This window comes from Dendrobates tinctorius, unplaced genomic scaffold (genome assembly GCF_039654945.1).
Source record: "Dendrobates tinctorius isolate UK_male_01 unplaced genomic scaffold, ASM3965494v1 ptg000014l, whole genome shotgun sequence".
Lineage (NCBI taxonomy): Eukaryota > Metazoa > Chordata > Amphibia > Anura > Dendrobatidae > Dendrobates > Dendrobates tinctorius.
The window spans coordinates 619778-638506 of NW_027361682.1; the positions used below are offsets into that span (position 1 = coordinate 619778).

General features: G+C 44.0%; 3 protein-coding genes across 5 annotated transcripts in view; all 3 read left to right on the top strand.

Moving 5' to 3' along the window:
* Positions 1-18729, top strand: part of LOC141073571 (uncharacterized) — a 700581-nt gene that overhangs the window by 193684 nt on the left and 488168 nt on the right. The gene's annotated exons all lie outside the window — the stretch shown is intronic.
* LOC141074220 (uncharacterized) overlaps positions 1-18729 on the top strand; it is a 345885-nt gene that overhangs the window by 177316 nt on the left and 149840 nt on the right. The window lies entirely within an intron of this gene.
* LOC141073603 (uncharacterized) overlaps positions 1-18729 on the top strand; it is a 58504-nt gene that overhangs the window by 22700 nt on the left and 17075 nt on the right. Inside the window, exons 2-6 of the mRNA XM_073560898.1 lie at positions 11372-11515; positions 11645-11824; positions 11898-12021; positions 12105-12202; positions 14981-15071. Of these exons, the coding sequence (XP_073416999.1) occupies positions 11444-11515; positions 11645-11824; positions 11898-12021; positions 12105-12202; positions 14981-15071 (565 nt within the window). The 5' untranslated portion in view covers positions 11372-11443. The remainder of the gene's footprint in view (positions 1-11371; positions 11516-11644; positions 11825-11897; positions 12022-12104; positions 12203-14980; positions 15072-18729) is intronic.

Consider the following 18729-nt stretch of genomic DNA (forward strand, 5'->3'; position numbering starts at 1 on the left):
TTTTTTTTGTTAGGAAGTTATAAGGGTTAAAAATTGACCAGCGATTTCTCATTTTTGCAACTCCATTTTATTTTTACGGACCACTTCACATTTGAAGCCACTTTGCGGGGTCTATATGATAGAAAATACCCAAAAGTGACACCATTCTAAAAACTGCACCCCTTAAGGTGCTCAAAACCACATTCAAGAAGTTTATTAACCCTTTAGGTGCATCACAGGAATTTTTTGAATATTTAAAAAAAAATGAACATTTAACTTCACAAAAAAAATAATTCAGGTTCAATTTTTTTTATTTTACCAAGGGTAACAGGAGAAATTGGACTACAAAAGTTATTGTGCAATTTGTCCTGAGTACGCTGATACCTGATATGTGGGGGGGAACCACTGTTTCGGCGCATGGCAGAGCTCAGAAGGGAAGTAGCGCCGTTTCACTTTTTCAATGCAAAATTGGCTGGAATTCAGATCGGACGCCATGTCGCGTTTGGAGAGCCCCTGATGTACCTAAACAGTGGAAACCCCCCACAAGTGACCCCATTTTGGAAACTAGACCCCCCAAGGAACTTATCTAGATATGTGCAACTGAATTGGAAGTGGCCGCGCTTAAACGCTGTGTAATAAATATGTACAGCAAACTGAAAATGACAGTCAAACTTTAAAAGACAGACATTACTCACTGTTGCGGAGACTGGCTGTGGCTAATCATATTGCTCTTAGAATCATAAATATTGAAAAGAAGAGTCTCTAAACTGGAGCAAAAACCAGGGAGCGTCCTCCCGTTTGCAAAAAGAAACAACTCCCCGCAAGGGAGCGCGTCCCCCTGAGCGGCAGACAGCCACGGCCGATGGCGCCGCCGAACAGTAGCGTGGTGAGCAAGGGGCGTGACTGGCGGGGGGGCGTGAGTTGTGGGTGGTGACGTCACCAGTCCGTACAAGACGAACATGTGCAAGGGCCAATCCTGACGCGTTTCGGGGGAACCGTCCCCCTTCCTCAAAGGTATGGATCTTGCACTACCGCCCACACTCTATATACCCCTGCCTCCACAAGAAAATGACGCAAACATATCCCATTAAATGGTGTAATACCCTCAGACTAAATATTACTAAAAATCAATAAATAACTAAACTTTATTCAAGTGAAACAATTTAAAACCAGGTGCAGACTACTTAAAATCAATTATATTACGAATAACACAGACTCCACGCCCCCCAAAATATTTCAGTTTGTAATTATAATTATTAATATCCAAAGGGACAGTCCTTCTTAACTACAGGAAAACAAGGAGAGATCTTTTTATTATTATTAATATAGAGAAAAGAACCCTGCATGCAAGGGGAGAGATAAAAAAGGAGGCAATATATAAATAGATCACAAAGCATAAAGTTCGATTTCATGATTAAGCCCATTTGGCACCAAACTATCCAATGTAAAAATCCACCTAGACTCAACCCTCGACATACTCTTAATGTAATCACCACCCCTCGGATTAAAAGAATAAAAGAACACCTGAATAATATCTCTAATGGATTTTTAGGACATCCGCTGTCTCGCCATTTCGTGGAGAAACATGGCAAGACAAGTATGGGGTCCACCTTTTTTGGCATTCAAAAGGTTCGAAAAAATCCGAGGGGTGGTGATTACATTAAGAGTATGTCGAGGGTTGAGTCTAGGTGGATTTTTACATTGGATAGTTTGGTGCCAAATGGGCTTAATCATGAATCGAACTTTATGCTTTGTGATCTATTTATATATTGCCTCCTTTTTTATCTCTCCCCTTGCATGCAGGGTTCTTTTCTCTATATTAATAATAATAAAAAGATCTCTCCTTGTTTTCCTGTAGTTAAGAAGGACTGTCCCTTTGGATATTAATAATTATAATTACAAACTGAAATATTTTGGGGGGCGTGGAGTCTGTGTAATTCGTAATATAATTGATTTTAAGTAGTCTGCACCTAGTTTTAAATTGTTTCACTTGAATAAAGTTTAGTTATTTATTGATTTTTAGTAATATTTAGTCTGAGGGTATTACGCCATTTAATGGGATATGTTTGCGTCATTTTCTTGTGGAGGCAGGGGTATATAGAGTGTGGGCGGTAGTGCAAGATCCATACCTTTGAGGAAGGGGGACGGTTCCCCCGAAACGCGTCAGGATTGGCCCTTGCACATGTTCGTCTTGTACGGACTGGTGACGTCACCACCCATAACTCACGCCCCCCGCCAGTCACGCCCCTTGCTCACCACGCTACTGTTCGGCGGCGCCATCGGCCGTGGCTGTCTGCCGCTCAGGGGGACGTGCTCCCTTGCGGGGAGTTGTTTCTTTTTGCAAACGGGAGGACGCTCCCTGGTTTTTGCTCCAGTTTAGAGACTCTTCTTTTCAATATTTATGATTCTAAGAGCAATATGATTAACCACAGCCAGTCTCCGCAACAGTGAGTAATGTCTGTCTTTTAAAGTTTGACTGTCATTTTCAGTTTGCTGTACATATTTATTACACAGCGTTTAAGCGCGGCCACTTCCAATTCAGTTGCAGTTGTTTTTTCAGTGGCAGATAGCACACTTAATCTGCCAGGTGTGCCAGCAGCTTATCCATTGACTGTGTATCTGTAGCGCCGGTGTGTGTTTGTTTCTTTGCATTATCTAGATATGTGGTGAGAACTCTGAACCCACAAGGGCTTCACAGAAGTTTATAACGTACAGCGGTACAATTAAAAAAATCATATTTTTTCCACAAAAATGATCTTTTCACCCCCAATTTTTATTTTCCCAAGGGTAACAGGACCCTAAAAGTTATTGTGCCATTTGTCCTGAGTACGCTAATACCCCACATGTGGGGGTAAACCACTATTTGTGCGCATGGCAGAGCTCGGAAGGGAAGCAGCGCCATTTGACGTTTTTGGCTGGAATTGAGATCGGACACCATGTCGCGATTGGAAAACCCCTGATGTACCAAAACAGTGGAAACCCCCACAAATGACACCATTTTGGAAACTAAGACCCCCCAAGGAACTTATCTAGATTTGTGGTGAGAACTTTGAACCCCCCAGTGCTTCACAGAAGTTTATAATGCCTGGGCGTGAAATTAAAAAAAATCGTATTTTTCCCACAAACATGATCTTTTAGTTACCAATTTTTTTATTTTCCCAAGGGTACCAGGAGAAATTGGACCCCAAAAGTTGTTGTCCAATTTGTCCTGAGTACGCTGATACCTCATATGTGGGAGAAAACTACTGTATGGGCACACGTCAGGGCTCGGAAGGGAAGTAGTGACGTTTTGGAATGCAGACTTTGATGGAATGGTCTGCGATTGTCATGGTGCTTTTGGAGAGCCCCTGATATACCTAAACAGTGGAAACCCCCCACAAGTGACCCCATTTTGGAAACTAGGCCCCCTAAGTAACTTATCTAGATATGTGGTGAGAACTTTGAACCCCCAAGTGATTCACAGAAGTTTATAATGCCCGGGCATGAAACTAAAAAAATCGTATTTTTTCCACAAACATGATCAATTAGTCCCCAATTTTTTTTTCCCCAAGGGTAACAGGAGAAATTGGACCCCAAAAGTTGTTTTGCAATTTGTCCTGAGTAGGCTGATACCCAACATGTGGGGGTAAACCTCTATTTGGGCGCATGGCGGAGCTTGGAAGGGAAGCAGCGCCATTTGACGTTTTTGGCTGGAATTGAGATCGGACACCATGTCGCGTTTGGAAAGCCCCTGATGTACCAAAACAGTGGAAACCCCCCACAAATTACACCATTTTGGAAACTAGACCCCCAAGGAACTTATCTAGATGTGTGGTGAGCACTTTGAACCCCCAAGTGATTCACAGAAGTTTGTAACGCCCGGGCGTGAAAATAAAAAAAATCATTTTTTTCCACAAAAATGATATTTTTGCCCCCAATTTTTTATTTTCCTAAGGGTAACAGGAGAAATTGGACCCCAAAAGTTGTTTTGCAATTTGTCCTGAGTAGGCTGATACCCCATATGTGGGGGTAAAACACTGGAAGCATGGCAGAGCTTGGAAGGGAGCACCCATTTGACTTTTTCAACGCAGAATTGGCTAGAATTGAGCTCCAACGCCATGTTGCATTTGGAGAGCACCTGATGTGCCCAAACAGTGGAAACCCCCAATTCTAACTCCAACCCTAACCCCAACACACCTCTAACCCTAATCTCAGCCCTAACCCTAGCCCTAACCCTAATGGGAAAATGGAAATAAATACATTTTCTTTTAATTTTATTATTTTTCCCTAACTAAGGGGGTGATAACGGGGGGTTTGATTTACTATATATGGTGGTTTTTATGGGAGGAGGAGGTAACTGCATCATCTGTACGGCTAATGCAGATATTATTGGATGAAGAGAAAATAACTTTAGAGAGGACTTCATTGAGAGTGAAGGAATTGACTGAGGTAACCCTCAAATTGAAAACAGCTGCTGATTTCGTAATAAGGGGAGAAAATCTTAAGAATACTGTTGAGAAATACCAACTTTTTATTAAAGAGAGGAAGCATAAACGATTTGTTAGGGACTCAGCAGAGTTCAGGGAAAAACGAGCATACCCTGCCCTTACCCCGAGGGGTATTCCTGGTGACATCTCATCCTCAGATATTGAATCCTCTGACGCTGAAGGAGGTCCTAAATTATATACCTCTAGGCCATACTTTAGAAACAAGGGATGAGGACTTAGGGGTAATTTCAGAAGATGGCAGGACACCGAGCGTTACTCTGTGAGAACCTTCCCCAAAAAGCCAGAAACAAATTTTGCAGCGAGTATAAATTCCTCCTCCTCCTCAGCCTGCTCCTCAGCCTCTTTTTTAGAAACCAGGGGCCTAGCACCATACAAATTACGGGAGCGGACAAACAATCAAAAATGAGGGCTCTGGTTGAAGGGGACAATGGCAATCAGATAATTAATTTGTCCTCATATAATTTGTCAGATATAGAAAACAGGGTTCTTGAGCGGGGGTTATCCTTTGTTCCTACGACCAGGTTTGACCCATTTGTATGGGTTAAGGATATTAATCTATTTACACGAAAACTTAAGTGGAAAAAATTTTTTGCTCTGAATGATAAAAACAAATGTCAACAACTTGGGATAACTGAGGAGGAACTTCCTGTTGTAATGCTTCTGGCTGATTTGTCTAAGGAAGGGCAGAGAGATATTGGGGTGGGCCCTTTTTCTGATTTGAAACCAAAAAGTAAAAAGATGCCACCAATTGGTGATACTGGGAGTATTGATATTTTTCAACAGCTTGTCTCGGCAGAGATCTGTAAGATTGACTCCAAGAGAGATAGGGTCCCACCTAATCTCTCCTTCCGTGAGAGAGAGGCTCTGGAGGAACTTGGTGATAATGATCGGATTGTATTGAAGTCCTCTGATAAAGGGGGTAATACTGTTATCCTCAACAGAGACGAATATATTCAAATGTGTATGAGGATTCTCTCTGACAAATCAACGTATGAGCTGCTTAGGAGTGATCCGACGAAGGAGTATAGCCTGAAATTGTCAGCATTGCTCAAAAAGGCATTAGATTCGAAGTTGATCTCAAAGAATGAGTTCAACTTCTTCTTGCCCAAGTGGCCAGTTACAGCTACGTTTTACTCCTTGCCTAAGATTCATAAGGGGTTCGATCCCCTTAAGGGTAGACCAATCGTTTCGGGGATCGATGCCCTTTGTCAGAACTCCAGCAGGTATTTGGATCAATTGTTGAGACCATTTGTGCTATCCCTCCCATCATATTTGCGAGATGCTATGGACCTTCTTAATAAACTTGAAGGAATCACAGTGGACCCAGGTACGATACTGGCCTCCATTGATGTTGAGGCTTTGTATAGCAGTATTGGCCATACAGAAGATCTAAAAGCTGTTGAACATTTTCTCAAAGGGATGGGTATCCATTTTGGAGCACACAACAATTTCCTGCTGGAACTTCTTCAATTTTTATTGTGTCACAATTTCTTCCTATTTAATGGGAGGTATTACCACCAGCTCAGGGGCACAGCGATGGGGAGCCCTTGTGCCCCTACTTATGCTAATTTGCTCCTGGGCTGGTGGGAAGACACTAAGGTCTTTGGGGACGAGGATGTCGTCTGGTCCCCTAAGATATTATTCTGGGGTCGGTACATTGACGACATCCTCGTCCTCTGGGCGGGATGTGGAGAATCATTCAGATCCTTTGTTGATACCCTTAATAGTAACAAGTTGGGTCTTTTCTTCACCCATGAGGTAGGTGGAGATCAGATCACTTTCCTGGATGTTAATATTTCTATTTCCTCAGATGGCTTGCTTAAAACCAACCTGCACCGAAAACCAACCTCGACTAACAGTCTTTTGAGGTGGGAAAGTCATCATCCCCCCCCCTCTTAAACGAGGTATACCAAGGGGTCAGTTCCTCAGAGTTCGGAGGAACTGCTCTGATTGGAATGATTTTGAAATGCAGTCGAGTGATTTATAGAGGAGGTTTAAGAGCAGGGGATATCCAACAAGGGTGATTGAACCGGCCTATAAGCATGCTAAACAAGTAAGCAGGATGTCATTGTTGACTCCGAGGGCAAGGGAAGACTCTAACACAATTACTAGATTGATAGGGACCTTCGATGACCAATCCGGTAAAGTTATGAACATTCTGGAGAAGTATTGGTCTATCCTGAAAATGGATAATGACATATGTGATTGTATCACTCAGGGTCCATCAGTTACATTTAGGAAGGGTAGATCAATAAGGGATCGGGTGTTAGGCAGCCACTTGGAACCTCAGAAAAGAGAGGAAACGTGGCTGCAGAATAGAGCAATAGGGACTTTTAAGTGTGGACACTGCAGCTTTTGCAAATATATCTGTGTATCCAATACTTTTTGCAGTGCCTATACAAAGAGGATTTATGAAATGAAAAGCTTTGCAAATTGTAAAACCACTGGAGTTGTATATCTGTGTACTTGTACCTGCCCCCTTGACTATGTTGGCAAAACAAAGCGTGAATTACGTGTCCGCATAGGTGAACATTTGGGGGATATTAGACACAAAAGAGACACCCCTTTAGCCCGTCATGTCAATATGGTGCATGGAGGTGATGATAAACATATTAATTTTCGTGTTATGGAGAGAGTGCAGCCCGCAGTCAGACAGGGAGATTGGGATAATAGAATCCTACAGCGTGAGACACGCTGGATTTTTTGGCTTGAATCACAGAGTCCAAAAGGCCTTAATGAACAGCTAAATTTTAGTAGTTATCTATAATCAGTGTGTTTCACATTTTCCCAGCCAGCTCTTTATAGTGTTTTCGATAATTTGGTCGGTATATTATTACTATTGGTATTTTTTCATTTGTTCCTTATTTTTCATTTATTCTATTTAGGGACACTATTATTCCACTCCATGCTTTTGAGGACTGTTGTCATCTTTTTTTGAAGTTTTGGGTGCTCTGAACAATGAAGCTGCTGAATTGATCGGCCGCATATTATCTGCGAGATATGGCATTTCTATTGAGAAGGATGTATTACCCTATTTAATCATTTCGTTTCAGGCACCAGTTTGTGAATTCTTGTTTCCATCAGTGCTTTTTAGTAAAGTGCGCGGCGTCTACGTCATTCAGGTGGCTGCTGCACGGCATGTTTGAGCATTGTCCGTCCTCAATATGATCCCTTCCGGTTTAGACCACCATCTTGGATTGTGGTAACCGGAAGTGGGCGTTCTATATCGGCGCGGAATCTTTAAACAATGGCGGTGAACGCGCTTGGAGTAAAGCCGCACACTGTATTGCTCTCTCGGCCAGGGGTAATGAGACCCCACTTTTTGACCCCTGATGAACCCTCAGCGGACTAAGAGGGGGAAACGCGTCGGGTTTCCATATGCATCAAGTGACTGATAAGTATAATGTTGTACATTATTTTTGGCAGATCCCTCGGTGGCACTATCTATTCAGATTTAATCTACTGAGCAATTATGCTATGTGATTTTGTATGCATTGCTACTTGAATATTGGTGTATCACGCTGTATAATCAGAGATGAATATGGTAGCCTTATTTTTTATATACGATTTTTGTAAGGTAGCACATTTTGGTGTGTTTTGCTCTATGCACCGATATTGGATTTGAGCTGAATATTATTCCTGTGAATTAGGGTGATTTTTACCCTCACCTGCAAGGTAACGGCCGCCGTATGTGCTATATAGGCTGCTTTTTCACTGCCTCTAATGTACAATTTTTGTACTATTTTCCAATGTGTGTCCGGGGTTCCGGACAAATATATCAGTATATGTGCTTTTCATTGAATTTTCTTGTAGCCGTTTTTTTATAATTTTGCTATCTGGTAATTGGGTCTGCCATTTGCAGCTTATTAGCATTTTTGTGACTACGCGATAAGTCCTTTTCTAAGCTGCCGGATATTAACCCCATCTATCATTTTTTTGACTCCGAGATAAGTCTCTTGTGGGGTTTTTATACCATGAGAAATACTACAAGATAAGTTCATAGCAATTTAGTATTATCTATGAGACTATTCATGTCTCTTTATATATTTTTTTCGGTATTATAAAGTGTGTGTGTTTCTCTCTTTTTTTGTGTCCCTTTTTGTATATGTAGGGAGACGTAGGGGTCATTAGGGACACCGACGTTGAGCGGGGGCGCCATATCGTCTACAATTAGGGTGCCAACCTCCGCGGCTAGGAAGGGTTAAACTAGGGCTGACTAGGGCAATCTAGCCGGTGGCCCATTATGTGATAACTGAAGAGAACTAAAACGGTTTTTTTTTCCCTTCATTCTTTGTCCTCTACTACTCCTTCTTTTAGTCATTTTCACTAATGTTTTTAGTCATTGAATTAAAAGCTAAAGTTTAGGGGTTATTTTTGGTGCTTCTGGTGTTACTACTGGTTTTTATGTTTGGCAGCTTTCATACGCTAAAAGACGCTTTTTATTGTAAAAATAGTTTTTGCATCACCACATATTGAGAGCTATAATTTTTCCGTATTTTGACCCACAGAGTCAGGTGAGGTCTTATTTTTTGCGGGACGAGTTGACGTTTTTATTGGTACCATTTTCGGGCACGTGACATTTTTTTTATCGCTTTTTATTCCGATTTTTGGGACGCAGAATGAACAAATACCAGCATTTCATGAATTTCTTTTGGGGGGTGCGTTTACACCGTTCCGCGAGCGGTAAAGTTGATAAAGCGCTTTTACTCTTCGGGTCAGTACGGTTACAGCGATACCTCATTTACGTCGTTTTTTTATGTTTTGACGCTTTTATGCAATGAAAACTATTTTATATAAAAAATAATTATTTTTGCATCGCTTTTTTCTGCGAGCTATAACTTTTTTATTTTTTCTCTGATGATGCTGGGTGGTGGCTCGTTTTTTGCGGGACAAGATGACGTTTTCAGCGGTACCATGGATATTTATATGTGTCTTTTTGATCGCGCGTTATTGCACTTTGTTCGGCGGTATGATAATATATCATTATTTTTTGCTTTGTTTTTTATTTTTTAAGGGGTTCGCTAAAGGGGTTAACTAATGGGACAGTTTTATAGGGCGAGCCGTTACGGACGCGGCGATACCAAATATGTGTACTTCTATTGTTTTTTTCTTTTTTTATTTCCAAAAAATGAATTTATTGGGGAATATTTTTTTTTTTTTCAAATTTATTTAGCGATTTTTTTTTTTTTTTTAAATTATCTTTACTTTTTTTTTTTTTTTTTAACTTTATTAGGTTGTCCCAGGGGGGACATCACTGTCCTGTGACAGATCGCTGATCTGTCACATCACAGATCACTGTGACAGATCAGCGATCTGTCACAGGCATAGACGCAGACTTCCTCATGCCTGTGCTTGGCAGGCACTGAGGAAGTCAGCTCCCTACAGGCCCCCAAAGGTCCCCGTCGCCATCTTGTATCCGGGGACCTGTAGGGAAAGAGACCCCGGCAGCAGCGCTACACATTGCGCTGCGGTGGGGGGCTCAGGGAAGCACGGAGGGAGCCCCCTCCCTGCCGATGCTTCCCTTTAACCCCTGGTACACCGCGATCGTGTTTGATCGCGGTGTGCAAGGGGTTAACGTGTCGGGGGCGGCCGTGACACATTGTGCCGGGTGTCAGCTGTGATAATTAGGTGACACCCGGCTGCGATCAGCGGCGCTCACCACGTGGGCGCCGCTGATCACTGTGACGTACTATCCCGTCCCTGGGAATTAAGTCCCAGGGCACATGGACGGGATAGTACGTCACATGGGATTAAGGGGTTAAACTCCTGTGACACAATTAGAACTGGTCTGTCACAAAGTATTATCTCTGAAAACGGAGCAGTCACTGGATGCCGTCAGAAGGTTGGCACACCCCACGCCGCCTCTTCGCAGGTGGGGCGGGTAACGTGATGGCAAACTCGGCTTTGGAAATGACGAGGCCAGGGATGAGATGAGCGCCGCACCATGCACGGATATAAATATGGTAGTGAATGTGCTGGCCCGATGGAGATTAGCGCATGCGCACAGTTCGGAAAGGAAGAGACTTAGTGAAAAATGCCCAGGCAGGAGGAATGCGGCAAAAATGCAGATTGGAACTAGAGATGAAGAATCAGGGCTGGGAAACTGGAACTAAAACCCTCTTGTATACATGTGGCAGACTGTGAGCACTAAGGATCATGTTTGGATCAGATTTTACATACAGACCACAATGATGTCAGTTAGTCTGTATGTTATTGCTGATCGCTTTATTTTTAATTCTTTATTATATTTTTGTATGGTCTATTCAATATTGTCCCCCCCCCCCCTTTTTTTCCCTCCCAGTCCCACTCTGCCACCTGTACTGGGTAACTCCTGTACATGGGGTTAATATCCTCCACATCCGCCATCTTTTCCTGGTGTCTCTGACCCTGTGCAGTTGTGACCGAAGGGTCAGTTACATTGGCCTCTCTGTGAGCACTTCTATACTGTTGTTTTTTTTCATTTTTTAGTCGTTAATATCATTTTTGTTCTGACACATCCACTTTTCTGTTTTCTCCATTTATGCAGCGCCTTTCTGGGACAATCACATTTACATTACATTCACATTAATGTTCTATCGTTATCTGTTACTGACGTCCCCGGTTCTGCCATCCCGATCTCTGTGGATGTTCCCTTCACTTTATAACTTTGTATCTTGTTTTCATGCGGTATTTAATAAAGATTCAGCTAATTTAGATTTTTCTTTTAAATTTGCTCAGTTTTTCATGCTGGATTGGAGATATTCTGTGATAAATCTCTGTATGTGACTATAATGGGACTGTGTGTTACACTGGGGGCAGGACGGGGTCATGACTGGATGTAGTGATCATGTGAAGCCGGTAACAGCTCCGGAGATTTCTTACATGGGATCTTTATGATGTTACATCGTCATCTTCTCCCCATTCAGGTCTCAACAATATCGGATCCTCTCAGCGGAGATCTTCTATATAAGAGAATTCTCCTGAGTGACCCTACAAGGATGGAGAGGGACAAGATGGCGGAGAGGATATTGCACCTCACCCTAGAGATCCTCTTCCGGCTTACTGGAGAGGTGAGAGATTCTGATGACGTCACATTACATCATTCTTATCTATGGGAATAACAGATGGACAGAACTGGAGAGGTGAGGACTCTGGAAATGTCTGTAGTGAGATTTATTAATGTGTCTCTCCATAACCAGGATTACACAGTAGTGAAGAAGACCTCTAGTGAGTGCTGTCAGGCCCCTGTGTCTGAGGGATGGGGAAGACCCCTGAGCCCAATCACGGGGCCTCCACCTCACCCCCTGATACATGAGGACATCAATGACCAGAAGATCCTAGAACTCACCTACAAGATGATTGAGCTGCTGACTGGAGAGGTGACACTGCTGGGACATTATACAGTAACGCTATGGAGGGATCGGGGGATGACGGTATCATTGTATGTGTCAGGTTCCTATAAGGTGTCAGGATGTCACCGTCTATTTCTCCATGGAGGAGTGGGAGTATTTAGAAGGACACAAAGATCTGTACAAGGACGTCATGATGGAGGTTCCCCAGCCCCTCACATCACCAGGTACTAGACAGGATTAAATACACACGGCCTAAAATTATCTGTATGTAAAGAATGAATTCAGTCCCTGTATGTGTTTCCTCCAGATCTATCCAGTAAGAAGACAACACCAGAGAGATGTCCCCGTCCTCCTCTTCTACTGAACTTTAAACAAGAACATCCCAATGTTCCTCAGGATCATCAGGTAGATGGAGAGAAGGCGTCATGAGAACTTCCATAAGAGCTGTAAACTGCTGTGAATGGCTTAAGTTCTGTCTTGTTTTATCCACCACTATAAGAAAAGAATCAGACTTATAACTTGGATAACTTGGACAGAGATTGCATCACCATGTTCGAACTGGCCGGTGGCCCTCCCTACCAGAGCATGACAGCATGTATTTCTATGAAACTGTCATACTTGGAGTGCACACCTAATATCATGCAATAGCACAATCTCACTCCACGGAGCCCCACATTGGAAACATGCAATACAACTATATTGGTAAACCACCTAGAAACATCTCCCTAGTCTCTTCCCAGCTGCAGGGCTGACCCTCTGTAACTCTCCCCTGCCCAGCTGCCTACATAACTATCACAGAAAAGTGACTACAGTAAACCATAGCATTGGCCATATAGTTACAGTACTTTTCATCACGGTCCTGTAATAAAAGTATATTTGTGATGCTGCAGGATATATTATGTCATTCTTCAATTCGCTTCAGGAGTTTCCAGGATCTTCTATTCCTTTACACCAGGAATATGAGAGTGAGTTTTCCTTGTTTTCCTGCCTTCACAGTCCTCAGATCTTAACCCTATAAAGCAGGGGTGGGCAATTAATTTTCCCAAGGGGCCACATGAGAGACCATGACTGTTGTGGAGGGCCAAACCAATAGCTTGAAATTAATTCTACTCAATATTAATATGAATTGTATCACTTAATATTGAGCAGAATTAAGTATGCTGACACCCCCCTATATGTATTTGAACCCAAGTACAGCCCCTTCTGTATATCATAAGAACCCCCCCCACAGCCCCTTACAGCATGAGCCTCACACAGCTTCTCCATATACAGCATGAGCCTCACACAGCCTCCCCATATACAGCATGAGCCCCACACAGCCTCCCTGTATACTGCATGAGCCCCACACAGCCTTCCCATATACTGTATTAGGCCCCTATAGCCTCCCCATGTGCAGCATGATTGCCCAATAGCCTCCCCATGTGCCTCATGACAACCCCAAAGCATCCCAATGTTCTGCATGACAGACCCATTGCCTCCCCATGCACAGCATAACACCCTCTATAGCCTCCCAATGCGCAGCACGATGCCCCCATAGCCTATCCATGTACTACATGTCGCCCCCATAGCCTCCCCATGTGCTACGTTACCCCCATAGCCTCTCCTTGTTCTGCACAACAGCCCCATAGAATCCCCATGTGCTGCATGTCCCCCCCCCATAGAATCCCCATGTGCTGCCTGTCCCCCCATAGAATCTCCTTGTGCTGCATGTCATCCTCATAGAATCCCCATGTGCTGTATATAGCCTCATAGAATCCCCATGTGCTGCCTGTCCCCCCCCTCCATAGAATCCCCATGTGCTGCATGTCATCCTCATAGAATCCCCATGTGCTGTATATAACCCCATAGAATCCCCGTGGGCTGCCTGTCCCCCCCCCCCCCCATAGAATCCCCATGTGCTGCCTGTCCCCCCATAGAATCTCCTTGTGCTGCATGTCATCCTCATAGAATCCCCATGTGCTGTATATAACCCCTCATAGAATCCCCATGTGCTGCCTGTCCCCCCCCCCCCATAGAATCCCCATGTGCTGCATGTCATCCCCATAGAATCCCCATGTGCTGTATATAACCTCATAGAATTCCCATGTGCTGTCTGTCACCCCCATACAATCCCCATGTTCATACACATGAAAAAAAAAGAAGACATACTCACCTCGGTCCCATTCCCTGGCGCTCTGCTCCTCTTTTTGTCTCTGGTGCGCTGACTCACCGGCGGTACACAGGTGCCGCAATGAAATGCCTTCATCGCGTCAGCTGTTTCACACGCTGATTGGTGGAGGAAGTGACCGGAGGCCCCTCCTCCACCAATGCTGACTGCGCCTAGGAAGATGCACACAGCATCGCTATATATTGCATGAGCCCCACACAGCCTCCCTATACACTGCATGAGCCCCACACACGCTGATTGGTGGAGAAAGTGACCGGAGGCCCCTCCTCCACCGATGCTGACTGCGCCTACGAAGATGCACACAGCATCGCTATATATTGCATGAGCCCCACACAGCCTCCCTATACACTGCATGAGCCCCACACACGCTGATTGGTGAAGAAAGTGACCGGAGGCCCCTCCTCCACCGATGCTGACTGCGCCTACGAAGATGCACACAGCTTCGCTATATATTGCATGAGCCCCACACAGCCTCCCTATACACTGCATGAGCCCCACACACGCTGATTGGTGGAGAAAGTGACCGGAGGCCCCTCCTCCACCGATGCTGACTGCGCCTAGGGAGACAACGGAGAGAGAGCCAGCGGGCTGGTACGGTGCTGCCCTCGGACTTCTGGTTCAGAGGGCCGGATGTGGCCCACGGGCCGCACTTTTCCCAGGTCTGCTATAGGGTTTGCCCAGGTTTGCTCTCTGGGACGAGGTAGAATTGGTTATTCAGAGCATCTCAGCACCTTCATCTAATTTGCGGTAACTTAAAGAACCTCTCATGTTGGCATAGACCAGTATTCCTGGGGAACCATCTCAGCCCCTTGTGCAATCTATGACATGATTAATATTTGAGGTTCTGAAGGGCAAAGATCCTGTTACCATATGGGTGTCTCTAGTAATGTGGCCATTCAGTGTATGTATTATATCTGGTGGAGATGACAGGATAAAGCTGATCATAAACATTAGATGTTGTCTGGATCTTCTCAAATTTCTTAATCTGTCTGTGACTTTTACAATATTTCTTTCAGGGTAAAGATCTGCCCCATATTAATACTACAGAGACATATATGAGGGGTGATGAGCAGTGTAAAGAGGAGATTCCAACAGATAACCGCACAGGTGAGTAGTGACCACTGAATGCAGAGAAGTTTCAGGTTCTAATCAGTCACTGGCTTGTAGAGTAACTTTAGCTGTTAAGAGGTTTTTTTCGTGTGTTTCTTGAAACTTTTGATATAACATAGTTATTAAGGTTGAAGGAAGACTTTAAGTCCATCTAGTTCAACCCATATCCTATCCTAACTTGCCCTAACATATTGATCCAGAGGAAGGCAAAGAAAAACCCATGTGGCAAACAGTAAGCTTCACATTGGGGCAAAAAATTCCTTCCCGACTCCACATATGGCAATCAGACTAGCTCCCTGGATCAACGCAATATTAAGGAAACTAGTATATATACCCTGTAATATTATACTTTTCAAGAAAGGCATCCAGGCCCTTCTTAAATATTAGTAGGGAATCAATCATTACAACATCATATGGCAGAGAGTTCCATAGTCTCACTGCTCTTACAGTAAAGAATCCGCGTCTGTGAGTATGCTTAAACCTTCTTTCCTCCAGACGTATATGATGCCCCCTTGTCCCCATCACAGGTTTTAGTGTAAAAAGATCATTAGAAAGGTCTTTGTACTGTCCCCGCATATATTTATACATTGTAATAAGATCACCCCTAAGCCTTCGATTCTCCAAACTAAATAACCCCAAGTGTAATAGCCTGTCTTGGTATTGCAGACCCCCCCAGTTCCGTAATAAACTTTGTTGCTCTTCTCTGCACCCGCTCCGGTTCAGCTATGTCTTTCTTATACACTGGAGACCAGAACTGTACACAGTATTCTAAGTGTGGTCGCACTAGTGACTTATATAGAGGTAAAATTATGTTCTCCTCATGAGCATCTATGCCTCTTTTAATGCATCCCATTATTTTATTTGCCTTTGCAGCAGCTGCCTGACACTGGCCACTAAATATGAGTTTGTCATCTACACATACACCCAGGTCTTTTTCAGTGACAATTTTGCCCAGTGTTTTACAATTAAGCACATAATTATACATCTTGTTCGTTCTACCCAAGTGCGTGATCTTACATTTATCCCCATTAAAGCTCATTTGCCATTTATCAGCCCAAGCTTCTAGTTTACATAAATCCTCCTGTAATATAAAATTGTCCTCCTCTGTATTGATTACCCTGCAGAGTTTAGTGTCATCTGCAAATATTGAAATTCTACTCTCTATGCCCCCTACAAGGTCATTAATAAATATGTTAAAAAGAAGCGGGCCCAATACTGACCCCTGTGGTACCCCACTCTTAACTGTGACCCAGTCTGAGTGTGCTCCATTAATAGCCACCCTTCCTATCCCTGAGCCAGCTCTTAACCCACTTACACATATTTTCCCCTATGCCCATTGTTCTCATTTTATGTATCAACATTTTGTGTGGCACCGTATCAAAAGCTTTTGAAAAGTCCATGTACACCACGTCCACTGCATTCCCTTGGTCCAGTCTGGAACTTACCTCTGCATAAAAGCTTATCAGATTAGTCTGACAGGAACGGTCCCTTGTAAACCCATGTTGATATTGGGTCATGAGATTATTCTTCGTCAGATACTCCAGTATAGTATCTCTTAGAAAACCCTCCAGGATTTTACCCACAGTTGGGGTTAAACTTACTGGCCTATTTACTGGCCTATAATTTCCAAGTGGATATAGGGTCTGACTCACTATGGGAACTATTCTTTTTTTATTTTTACAATGTGCTAAGAACTATCACGCAGGTAGTTGCTTACTACCAGCCTATTGTGCCTACTGACACAGAGCTGTCACAGACCGCTCTTACTGGTGATTCGGCTAATCTTCCACTCTGTTCTGTTGATGGGGCATGACTGCCGATGTCATACTGATTGATAGCCAGCTTCCGGCAGTTAAACTGTCAATCTACATGATAACTGAAGTCATGCCTTGTCCACAGAGCAGCACAGAAGAAGAGCTGCTCTGCTGACATGGTGAAGCTGAATTACCGGCAGGAGTGTTCGGTGACCACTCTGACCCAGCGTTCACTACAACAGGCAAGTAAGCCTGTTTAGTTTTAGGCCAAGAGTATAAAGAAAAAGAATATAACTCTTGGACAATCTTCTCTAGACACACTAGTCTTTAATGAAGGGGGGCTGTGGGGTAAGTTCTGTTGAATTCATTCAGGTGTGCACAAACTACTTCTCTGTGGCATGCTCCTCACCAGAAATGGTACCCAAGTCGAGGACGGATTGAAGCAACATTTCTAATGGGTGTAAGTTATGCCCCTAGCAATGAATTTTGGCTGGCACCATCAAGCCCTCTTTTTGCTCCACCCACTTTAGTGGACCTCCTTAGACTGGCGTGAAAATGCCAAAAAGTGCCGCAAAAAGTTTGTGACTTTTTAGTTTTTCAGTTTTATTTTTGTTTTTTTTTTACAGTATTTTTAACGAATGTTTCTCCACTTCATCCAGGGCACATTTCTGAGCTGCAGAGGAGATGACTCTTTACTCACAGTCCTGTCCATCACAGGTCACTGTGCACAATTGATGTCTTTAAACATGTTTGGAAGCATGTCAGTGTCGGTAACTGTGAAGAATGGCAGCAAAGGGATCACGCAGAATCCCACCGCTTCCACCACAACTTGATGTTCCACAACCCCTGGGGACACACAAGGTCAGCTGGGTGCCGTTATACACTCAGACTCCATGTCCACATGGGCCAAGAGAGGCACTGGGAGTGAGGGGAGGTGGCCCACGTAGCCGATGATGTGGCACCACACTCGCTCACAACCCTGGCAGGCTGAGAGGCCCTTTTCACTAGCACCAATGAAACAGCGCCTGGTCAGCCCAGTAGGACTGCGACTTGTTCCTCGTTAGATATAAGCCTGGTCAATTAGCGATATTATATTGGGTCAGAAAACAGCCCTGGTAGGATGAAAAGTTCAGCCGAGAACACGGATATGTGAGTTCGTACATCGATATGAAAGAGCGGCCCAAGGTTAAATTATATGCCTTAAGAGCACACAAAACAAAAAACTATATACACAATAGTTATACATATACAATGGTCAGAAATGCAATATAATCATTGGTAGTACAAAGGATGAAGAGGATAAGACTCAGTTACCAGTCAAATGAAAGGCCTGTCTCGTGGGGAAGGGGTTGCCACATGGGAGGCGGGTGGTCACTTCTGCTCCTTGACTTCTCCCCACACAATATGTTGTCGTGACCTACCCGGAAAAAAGCAATAGGCGATGGTTTGCACAAGCATTTAACCTCTTTGGGTCACTGCCCTCCTGTCATCTGGGCTGGACCTAAATCCCCTCCCCTTGCATCTAGCAGCTAAAAACTCCAAAATCTAAGATGGGTCATAATTCCGTAATGGACTGTCCTAGGGAGTTGGTTTTGATTACATTGGATCCGTATGGGCCCCTGCTACGTGCTGAGGCCAGACACTGCTTTGCTATTTGGCTCCTACTAGGCATTCTATGTTTCTCTAGCAACCTTCCACGACAGCATAGGAGGTCGTCTCCATGCCCTAATGTGGGACAGGAAGTACAAAGAGGTTAAAAGGTCTCTCCCACCTCCCTCTCACCAGTGTCTTTCCTGTCCTCCATGGGGCATGGAGAGGTTAGAGGTATGCTGCGTGGCCGGCTGCTGCAGTGTACCTGATGGATCTCAAAATCCGGGCAGTGGTGGTCGGTGGCTCTGCCT